Source organism: Euprymna scolopes, chromosome 1 (genome assembly GCF_053919585.1).
Source record: "Euprymna scolopes isolate OS-2025 chromosome 1, ASM5391958v1, whole genome shotgun sequence".
In the NCBI taxonomy this organism is placed as follows: Eukaryota; Metazoa; Mollusca; class Cephalopoda; order Sepiida; family Sepiolidae; genus Euprymna; species Euprymna scolopes.
This window is the reverse complement of record NC_136482.1, coordinates 198,391,607-198,404,106: the sequence shown is the minus strand read 5'-3', so window position 1 is coordinate 198,404,106 and position 12,500 is coordinate 198,391,607. Positions and strand designations below refer to the sequence as shown.

General features: G+C 32.4%; 1 protein-coding gene across 2 annotated transcripts in view; it reads left to right on the top strand.

The window, feature by feature from the left end:
• The window catches only part of LOC145279214 (neuronal acetylcholine receptor subunit alpha-9-like), a 75,020-nt gene extending 64,661 nt beyond the window's left edge, over nucleotides 1–10,359 (top strand). For both annotated transcript variants that reach the window (XM_080130707.1, XM_080130708.1), the window contains exon 8: nucleotides 9,661–10,359. In XM_080130707.1, the coding sequence (XP_079986833.1) occupies nucleotides 9,661–10,059 (399 nt within the window). In that variant the 3' untranslated portion in view covers nucleotides 10,060–10,359. The remainder of the gene's footprint in view (nucleotides 1–9,660) is intronic.
• The last annotated feature ends 2,141 nt before the right edge of the window (nucleotides 10,360–12,500 follow it).

Here is a 12,500-nt window from a genome sequence, read left to right as displayed (position 1 = left end):
ACATATGCACACACATACATTTGAGATTACATTTGAGATTAAATTTGACATTAAATTTGACATTAAATTTGACATTAAATTTGAAACGGTTGTAATCACTAGAGAATCAGTCCTGCAACAATATGCTTATGGCTAGGGAGTCCTTGCAAAGAAACTCTATCCATGGAAACCCTAACCTTGATGCAAGATACATGGGCCGGGGGGAGGGGAGGAGAAAAGAAAAGTGTATTATGTTATAGTGATTAAACACGCATGTTTTACACTTACTGTAATAATATAACGATAGTATACAGTTTATTTTGTTTGTAGTGAACGAGTGGTTCTATAGAGAAAAAAATTAACGGAGGTCGATCTCTTAAACTCACTCGTCAGGAGACTCTTTTAGAACGCACTTTCGACTAGTTTATATAATAATTTTGGACACACATGAGTCTGCGACTGCAACCACCTATTTTGGATTTCACTTTAGTCGTTAATATATGGGACGTGGCTTCCATCCATTTTGTTATGGGACGGGTATTTCTGCTGGCAGATAATATTCGCAAGTATATCTACATCAGATCATTAGACTTTTCGGGTCAGATACGTACGTGTGTCAATAAAGTGTTATTTTCCATAAACTAGGCTCGATATTCAACACACGAATATTTTAGGGAAAAGGCTAAAAACAACAATGATAATCAAATGGTTAGATTTATCAGTGTATTAAATCTGAGTTAAGTTTGTTTTCCTATATAATTTCATCGTACAAAATATGTTTAAAGTTCCGCGATTTAGTTAAGTTAGAAAAAAATCTAGTTCCGCGATTTAGTTAAGTTAGAAAAAAATCTAGTTCCGCGATTTAGTTAAGTTAGAAAAAAATCTAGTTCCGCGATTCAGTTAAGTTAGAAAAAAATCTAGTTCCGCGATTCAGTTAAGTTAGAAAAAAATCTAGTTCCGCGATTCAGTTAAGTTAGAAAAAAATCTAGTTCCGCGATTCAGTTAAGTTAGAAAAAAATCTAGTTCCGCGATTCAGTTAAGTTAGAAAAAAATCTAGTTCCGCGATTTAGTTAAGTTAGAAAAAAATCTAGTTCCGCGATTCAGTTAAGTTAGAAAAAAATCTAGTTCCGCGATTCAGTTAAGTTAGAAAAAAATCTAGTTCCGCGATTCAGTTAAGTTAGAAAAAAATCTAGTTCCGCGATTCAGTTAAGTTAGAAAAAAATCTAGTTCCGCGATTCAGTTAAGTTAGAAAAAAATCTAGTTCCGCGATTCAGTTAAGTTAGAAAAAAATCTAGTTCCGCGATTCAGTTAAGTTAGAAAAAAATCTAGTTCCGCGATTCAGTTAAGTTAGAAAAAAATCTAGTTCCGCGATTCAGTTAAGTTAGAAAAAAATCTATTTTAATTCTAATAAGTCGTAATTTATAATTAACTGAACACTTAACCTCTCTTATCTAATTATTTCTTGTCGATTATTTCTGTGTTTCTTTTCTTGCCACTTAGAGAAAGAGTGACTCTCCATTCAAGCATGCACACACAAAAAGCGCGTATGTAAATTAGATCACAAAATAACTCTCTCCACTTATCATAAAAACCAACAACAACAAAAAGAAAAGCCAAGAAATCTAACAAGAGAAATCACAACAATCATAACAATAACCAAAACAATAACCATAACAACCATAACAAGAAACATAACAACGAACATGACAACCATAACAGTAAACATAAAATCATAACAATAACCATAAAAATAACCATAACAAAAAACCTAGCAACTATAAAAACAACCATAAAAACAACCACAACAATAACTATAACAACAAAAGTAACAGAAAACAAAGCAACTATAGCAATAAACATAACAACAAACATAACAACAGCTATAAAAACAAACATAAGAACACTGACAACAGCCATAAAAACCATAGTAACTACCATAACAACAAACATAAAAACCCTTAACAACAACCATAGCAACAACCATAAGAACTATAACAACAACAACCATAACAACAACCATAACTATAAACATATCAACAAACAAAACAACCATAACAATCATTAAAACAACCATAAGAACAAACAGAAAAACCATAACAACTAAAGCAACAGACATAGCAACAACAATAATAAAAGCAAACATAATAAACAATACAAAACATAACAAGCAATACAACAATAATAACAACTATAACAGTAGCCATAACAATAACGATAACAACCACCTTAAAAACTATAACAACAACCGTAGCAACAGCCATAACGACAACCATATCATTAACGATACAACAACCGTAGCAACAACCATAACGACCATAACAACCATAATAAACAAACATAACCACTATAAAAATAACCATAACAAAAACTACAACAAATATGACAACAAACATGAAAATAACAATAACCACAACTAATACAACCATAAAACAATAATAACCATAACAACAAACACAAAAACCATAAAAACAACCGTAAAATAGCCATAACAATAACCATAAAAGCCATAATAACAACCATACTAATTATTACATCAAACATAATAACTATAAAAATAACCATAGCAATAACTATAACAACAACGATAGCAACAAACAGAAAATAACTATAACAACAACCATACCAACAACCATAACAACGTCTATAACAACAAACATAACTACCATAACAACAAACTATAACTATAACAATGAAATCAACTATAATAATAACAACCATATTAACAACTATAAAAGCATAAAAACAAGCATAACACCAAAGATAATAACCGCATAAGCATAATAACAAACATAACAATAAAAAATAAACACAACAACAAACATAACCACTATGAAAACTTAAAAAACAACCATAAGGAAAAACATAACTATAACTATAAAAACATCTCGAGCGCGTGGTTCAGTGGGGGAAGATGTGGCTAGTTACCTTTAATGCATCCAAAACCAAACTCCTATCCTTACATCATCAACGCTCTGATCCCCAGCTGGCATCAATTGTGATGGATGGCTCTCGTCTGGGTGAGGCCCCGTGTTTTGACAAGCTTCTGGGTTTGACCTTTACTCCTGATCTGAAATGGAACACATACATCAAGTCTGTTGCCAAGGTCGCTGGAAAGATGGTGGGATCCTTCTACCGCTCCAGAAGATATCTCACTACTGATGCAATTCTCTATCTATATAAAAGCCAAGTACGTCCAAGGATGGAATACTGTTGCCATATCTGAGCAGGAGCTGCCAAAAACAGCCTATCATGCCTTGACAGAGTACAAAATAGACTTCGTGGTTTAGTGGGGATGCCCTTTTCTCTACCCTGCAACCCCTCTCCCACAGAAGAGACGTTGCGAGCCTATCCTTGTTTTATCGTTATTTTCATGGCAGGTGCTCGTCTGAACTCCAATCTCTGGTCCCCCCTCGCCAATCTTTCACGAAAAACACCCGTCTAGCTGAATCCACTGTGAAAAATGTCCCCCACTCTATATCTGTGCCTAAATCAAAACGCGGATTTCATGAACAAAGCTTCTTTCTTAGAACTGCACGCCTGTGGAACTCTGTTCCGTCTGCCTGCTTCCCTCCGGACTACAACTTGGATGTCTTCAAGTCTAATGTTAACAAATTCCTAATGAACCGCCCCCTTAAGTAAACACTTCATCAAATCTCCTCACTAACGTAATGTACTTGCAATAACCCTTATCCCTGAGTGGCTTCCGGGTCTTGATAAGTGGTGATCACTGTGTAAAAAAAACCCATAACAAACATAACACAACAAGTAATATAAACATAAAATAGCAAGTAAAACAATTATCACAAATATAACAAGCATAACATGACTATAACAATAACATAGCAATAATTATAATAACCACCATAACACCAATCGTAAGAATAACCATAAAATCAATCATAACAGTCATAACAACAACCATAACCAGAACTACAACAACAAACATTACAACAACCATAAAAACCACAACCATTACCATAACAATAAGCATAACAACAAACATAAAAAATTTACAATAACCATAATAACAACCATAACAGCAATAAGAACAATAAAATCAAGCATAAAATAACTATAACGACAACCGTAATACAATAACAATAAGCATAATATCCATAATAAACAACTATAACAACTCTAGCACCCATAACAATAACCATAACAACCATAAAAACAACGATAACAACAACCGTAATAATAACAATAACAGCTATAACAATCATAATAACAAGCGTAAGAATCATAACAAGAACCATAACAACAACTATTACAACCATTACAATCGACAAAACAACAAACAAAACAACAACCATAACAACCGTAACAACAAACAAAAGACTAACAAACATAACAATTAAAAATAAACACGGCAACAAACATAACCACTATGACAACCATAACAACAGCCATAACAACAACCATAACAACAGCCATAACAAATAAACCAAAAAATAAAACCAACCATAAGAACAATCATAACAACCATTAAAATAAACATAAAAACAACCATAACAGCAGTAACAACCATAACAAAACTATATGAACAAACAAATTTACTATAACGATAACCATAACAATAAACATAACAAATATAACAGAAAACATAACAATAAAAACAACCATAATAATAACCATAACAATAACGATAATAGTCATAACAACAACCATAACAATACTTTAACAACAACCATAATAACTATATCAGGCATAACAACAAAAATAACAATGACTATAACAACACATTAACAACCATTAAACCAATGACAACAAACACAACAACCATAACAACATACACAACAACCATACACAATAACCATAAAATATTCATAGCAACAACCTTAACAATAATAATAACAATAACCATAAAATAACCAGAACAGCAACCATAACATTGATCATAACAATAAGCAACAACAATAAGCATAAAAACAAACATAACAACTAAAACAAAAATTAATGAAATAATCATATCATCAAATATGACAAAAGCAATAATAATGAACATAACAACTATAACAACTCTAACAGCACGCATAAAACCATAACAATAGCCATAACAACAACCACAACAATAACAAGGAAACCATAACAAGATACATAAACGTAATTATAACAATAACCAAAACGATAATCATAATTACTAAAACAACATCCATAACGACTAACATAACAAAAACAATAAAAATCATAATAAGAAACATAACACTCAAAATAATAACCATAACAACAACCATATTAACAACCATGACAGCAACGATAACAATAACTACAAAAACAGATTAAACAACAACCATAAAAATAACCATAACCATAACACCAACCATAAAGATAACAATAATCATAACGATAACCAAACCAACCAACAATGTAACAACTATAAGAACAACGATAAAATTATGCAGAACAACAACAACAACAACAACAACAACAACAACAACAACAACAACAACCATAATAACAACTATAACAATAACCATCACAACCAATATAACAATAACCATAGAAATAACTATAACAAGCAACATAAAAATAATCATAACAACAACAATGACAAAAACGATAACAATAAACATAACAATAACCATAACAACAATCATTGCAACAACAATTACACTAACACTAACAACAACGGCAACAATAACCATAACACCATCGATAACAACAATTATACCAACAATGACAACTTACATAACAACAAATATAACAACCATATCAAAGACAAACAACCATAACAATAACCAGAACAACCAAAGCATCCAACATAACAATAACCATAATAATTATAACAACCAAAGTAATAACCATAACAACATAATAACCATGAAAACCAACGTAAGAATAGCCATAACAATAAAAACATACAATAACCATAACAACCAATATAACAGAAAAACATCCATAACAATAACTATAGCAATAACTAGAACAATAACCATAAAAACAACCTGGGCAATAACGTACCAACATAACAACAACCATAACAATAACCATGGCATCACTCAGAACAATAATAATAACAGCAAACATAACAACAACCACAACAAAAACCATAACAACCAACATAGCAACAACGATAAAAATAACGATAACAACAACAATAATATTAACCATAGTAACAATCATGACAACAACTATAACAGCCAACGTAGCAACAATCATATTAACAACCATAACAATAACTATAACAACAACCATAATAATGACCATAATAACCAACATAACATAATAATAATCATAATAACAGCAAAAATAATAACCATAACTACCATAACAAACAACAAAAAAAAAACAAGCATAACAATAACCATAACAACTATAACAATAACGATAACAAACATAAAACCGTAATAATAACCATAACAACATAGTAACGACCATAAAAATAACCATAACAGTAACCATATCACAAACATAACAATAACTATACCAAACCATAGCAACAACCATAACAGTAACCATAACAACAACAACAACAACAACAACAACAATAATAATCCTATCTACCATAACAACCACAACAATAAACATAACAACAATCATAGCAACTACCAGGACAAGCAAAATAACAACTATAAAGCTATAACAATAACCACAACGACTATAACAACTACCATAACGACAACAAAAAAAAAAACATAAAAACCATAAAACACTTATAATAATCACTATAGCAGCAACTATAACAACCATAAGGACAATAAAAACAACAACTATTACAGCTATAATAACAACCATACCAACAATAACCATAATAACTCTAACAAAAGTTATTATGCCACGATCGTTTGCCGATGATACTTGATTTGATGTGGGGATGTTTCTTATACTGGTTGTCATATCATGTCATGATTAAAGCGATAGTCACATGGACGATGGAAACATCAAAGACGAACCACTAAAACACTATGCACTTGCTGAGTTTGTGTTTACCTTCTCTTAGGAGACCAGTACACATCTTGTAAAGGGACCCCAATGTGTAGGAAACCGAACTCCCCCGAAAGGGGGTTTCACCCATTGTACCACACCATAAAAACCATAACAAAAAACTTAACAACTATAAAATAACAACAAGAAGAACAAAAACAAGAATAACAACAATAAAATAAATGCTGGTAGCCTATGTTTATTTTTTATGATTCGCCTATCAGTATAAAATCGGAAGTAATAACAGCCAGACATGAAATATGACAACAACAACAACAACAATAACAACAACAACAACAACAACAACAACAATAACAACAACAACAACAACAATAATAATGATAATAATAATAATGATAATAATAATAATAATAATGATGATGATAATAAAAAGTTTTACTTATTGCGATGTGATCTCTGATGAATGCAACAAAAGGATTAAGAAAATTGGGATCAATTACAATGTTGGAGAACTTCAAAAGATTGCCTTGTTGAAAACCACAAGAATCTTGTGGAAAGTGCTGGCAGACTAGGAAAAAAGATGCTGACAACCTATGTTCTTTATTATGATCCGCAATAACAACAGCCAGACACAAAATGTGAATAATGATAAAAATAATTTTTTCCGTGTGTTAGCAAAAGCTGACGTCACACGAAATAAGTGAAGAGGATCAAGAAAGATGGAAAGACGGGGAGAGAAAGCACTAGTTAGGTCTCCGCTGGATGACTGGAACCTTGGGGAGGCTTTTTGCCACTCCAATTCCAAATGGTCGTCGCCAACGAGAAATCAATGGTAAACGGCTGTTACAATAATGCAAATTCATCTGCAATGGTTATTGAAAGAGGTGGAGAGTACTGGGAATTTAGGGAGACTTGTCATTCAGAGAATGCCACAAATTGTATTCAAAAAGAAATCTTTGATGATAACCTTTGTGATTACTTCTAGGGAATAAATAATAAAACAGAATAATCATAAAACATTTTGGACACCTATATATATATGTATATATATATATATATATATATATATATATATATATATATATATACATATATATATATATACTGTGTATATATATATATACATATATATTATTTATATATATATTCAAGCAAATATTATTAAATGCAACGGAGACACTTTGCTTTATGATTCATTTTTTTATTTTTGCGATTTTCCGTATAATCATTTTTGTATCAAAATCAAAAATATTAATAAAAGTTACATAATTGTTGTTGTCACGAACGCTTTCGATTCGTCACAAAAAAGATTATACGGAAAATCGAAAAAATTAAATAAAGGAATCATAAAGCAAAGTGTCTCCGTTGCATTTAATAATATTTGCTTGAATGAAAAAATTCTGGCTAAATATACCAATTTCACACACACACACACACACACACACACACACACACACACACACATATATATATATATATATATATATATATATATATAATCGCGCATTTTAGATTTCGCCATCTTATGACTAACGTTTATTTTATTGTTTATTTAGCGATAGGTATATTTCTGGTTGCAGATGACCTTTGACCTTTACAGGAGGAACTTCCTAGGGATTCTTAAATTCACAAGCTGTCTTCAGTAGCATGCCTATCACAGACATGGCAAATAATTTTGCATTTTTTCTGGTAGGGAGGCTGGCTGAAATGTGTATCTATCCTCTTACATTGATTTTTATAAACGATTATCAATCTGAGCAAACTCAGAGTCGCTTAACTTCAACGACGACAACGACAATGACCACCACCACCTTCATCCTCCTCCTCCTCCTCCTCCTCCTCATATGAATCCAATTGATTCTATCGTTGGCATTGGTTTCGCGATATTTTCCTAGTCAGGATTCTTTCTAGAAATACATCGGGTACTATATGAAGGGATCACATGAAGGCTGCTAACATATTAAGTGAAAATGATCTTGTTGAACGAACTGGATTCGAACTTGGAACACCCATGTTGTCAGTCCGTGTTGTTAACTACTTAACCACCGTCACTGGTGTGTTAACATTATTATGTCCTGCTTTGTTGCTGAACGCAAACAAACGCAAGTTCCCAGTCTAAGGTAATATGTAATCTATATATCTATAAAAGTAAGAATGTGAGTGAGGACATTTCTCAACCTATATACTCAACGAATTTTTTATCTACACTTTTGAAATTTGGTATTTAGGGTATTCAGACACGTAGAATTTTTTTTTTAATCGGTTTTCATCCGAAAAAAAGGCTGCTATCGAGTCAAAAATAAAAAAAAAATTGTTACGTGGGGAGGGGTTCATCTAATTTTTATCTGTTTGTGAACTGTTTCACGACTGCGCATACGTGAATCATTCAGGTGATAGATTTGTTATATTAAGAAGAAGTTTGTTAGAAAACGCTTTTTAAAGATCTTGTACATTAAGCCTAATGGTTATCGTACTTGACTCACTGCCTTTAGGTTTTGGTTTCAACCTTAGCTCGAGTATATTTTTTATTTACAAAAACTGTTTAGAAAAACAACACTCGCATGCATATAACTCAGCTTTTGCATCAATTTAAATATAATATTTATGCGTATTTTACGACCGAGCAACGCCGGGCGGCCTGCTAATAGTATATAAAAAGAGACAGAGAGATAAAACCATGAAGCATAATCGCTAAACAAATACACTAATGTCACAATATATGAAGAAAAGCACATGTATTGTCAGGAGTGACTATCGACATCAGATTTCATCTTTTTTCACCCCTTTTTTTTGCAGATTGTGTTTGAAATTATAGCCAAACGGTTTCGTATGACGTCTATCATGAAAAGAAACATGTCACGACACATGATGACTCCCGAACATGAATTCAACCCCGAGCATACCAATTTCTACACGTTGTCCGTCTCCAGCGATAAGCAACCACTAAGCACGTCGGCCGATGATCAGTCCAATGATGAGTTGGTGAACGCAAAGCCAGATTTGGCGTCGGACGTTGCCTTCATATCGGCCTTCACCAAATCCTATTGGCAGAAGGCGAAAGACAGGGAAGCCAAGAACAGGTTCCACCAGGAATGGAGGGACGTCGGCCAAGTTATAAACAGATTCTTTTGTGTTCTCTACATTCCAGTTCTTTTCATCGCTGTTGGAGTCAACCTAATCCAGATATCGAGTTAATAGATCCACGCAACCATTGAGGTCAATTGATATCAAAAGGTTAATCGGAATTTTGGTGCATTTAATTTTAGTACCAACTTTTCATATATAAAATCTTATATGCTTAAATGTTGGTTTGAAACGTTTTCCTATACTATTTTCAAACAAAATTATATTTTTAATAGCATGAAAACAAACTTCTCGAAACGGGAACAGAACCGATTCAAGACAGTAGACATTACACCTACAAAGTGTTGGATATCCTTTAAGATATTAAAACAATAAACGATTATAAAAATAGAAACAATAAATCAGAAATTATATTATCTATTATATTACACTATCTATCTATCTATCTATCTATCTATCTATCTATCTATCTATCTATCTATCTATTATAAAAAGTCACTTTGTTTGTTTGTGTGTGTGAGTGTTTGTGTGTGTGTGTGTGTGTGTTTGTGTGTGTGTGTGTGTGTGCGCGCGAGTTCCTACTTCATAGATTCCGAAACAGCTGAGCACATCTTTTGCAAATTTCATACAAATGTAATTTGTCTGGCAATGTTCTTAGATATGTTTTGTACAGAAATTCATCAGATAAGTATAAAAAATTGAAAACATCCTATCTTCAAAAATAGTCTTTTCTTTCTTATACAGGAAATATTTTACGTTACACCGGTCAAGGGAAATAATAAAATCTCATCAAACCATTTCTTCTTAAAAAAACAGATTTATTGTCATCTACAGATATAGCTCAGTAGTAGAACATTTGACTACAGATCGAATGATCCCCTGTACAAGTCCGTGTGTACTTCACCATTTTATTTTAATTTTTTCTTATTAATGAAGAGATACAATTTAAAATTACTGCAAATCATTTCTTCGTTTGCATATTTAAAAAACCAATCATTAATTAGAAGTGACTTTTCCACGGCATTCATTGCCAAGCCCAAATATCAGCTGACATGATATTGTAAACAAACACAGATGGAATTTGATGAACGACATTTAATTTTTTTTTTTATTGTTTTTGCGAATTAGTCTACCAGGCAAGTTATTCCTCGTAATATATCAATACAGGATTGATTCTATAATAATACATACGCAATCTGCATGAATTAAAATATCATATTTAAGCGTATTGTACGACCGGACAACGCGGGGTGTCCAGCTAGTTTATATATATATATATATATATATATATATATATATATAGTCATCGATATCAATTACCAAAAGTGCTCGACCTGATAAACCCCCGCATTTATATCATATTGTTTCGATGTACGACTGTCGAGGACAACCTGGGTTTTTCTCTTATCTAAGAAGGATTTAATTATGTTAAGTATTCTACCAGTGATACCGTATGATCTGATTTTCCTGAGGAGACCCTCATGCCATACCCTGTCAAAAGCCTTAGATATATCTAGAGCTACCGCTCTGCCCTCCCCCGCTTTGTCCAGTGAATGGTATATACGTTCAGAGATCACAGTTAGGATGTCTGCTGTGGAACGGGCTTGTCTAAATCCATATTGTTTGTCAGTCAGTAGTTTAGCATCTGTAAGATGATGGACTAGAGCATGGTTAATTATGGTCTCAAATATTTTGGCAAAAAGTGGGAGGAGGCTAATGGAGCGATAATTTGATGGGTCTGTCCTTTCGCCAGAATTCTTGAATACTGGTACAACAGAAGCAGTTTTCCAACAGCCCGGAAAGCAAGCTTCATTAAGGCATTTGTTGTAGAGTTTGGAAAGAACTGGAGCTACTTCGGCTGAGCACTTTTTTAATAGCACAGCTGGGATAAGATCGTGTCCACATGCTTTTGAGGTGTCAAGGTTTTAACAGCTGAATTTTTTAAAAGTATTCTAACCATTACGGCACGGGTCTGTGCGGACTGCAGTTTCGACAGAAAATATTGTAAAAAGAAGCGAAGTGTTTAGAAAACGAAAATAATCCTCGCATGAATATATCTCAGTTTTTTCCCGTTTTTGTTTATTTTTTTAAAAAGGAATTTAACGTTACGTTCAATACCTACATTATTTTTTATTTATAATAAATAAGAATTCTGCATTAAAATATAATATTTATGCATATTTTACACCTGGAAAAACCAGGCAGTTTGCTAGTAAATATACAAAAATGAAATAATCGACATCCTCTATCTCTCTTTAGGGTAAGAGTTAATGAGATGGATGGGTTGATAAAAAAATTCCTCATGAAACGTAAGGATAGAAAAAAAAAAGATGTCAGAGTTATGAAAGTCAACCCAAATTCAGTTTATTTCAGGTAAAATAATTTGGTATAAATCAGGATGTTTAAAGAATAAAAATTACATGGTAGCATTCACGCACAAAAGTAGTATTTTAATAAATAAATGGCCAACAAATATTCGCGCAAAATATTAGGTATGTAAGACACGTTCCTTAACCTTTCCACCCACATCTTTTTTGCAGACTTTCATTTTT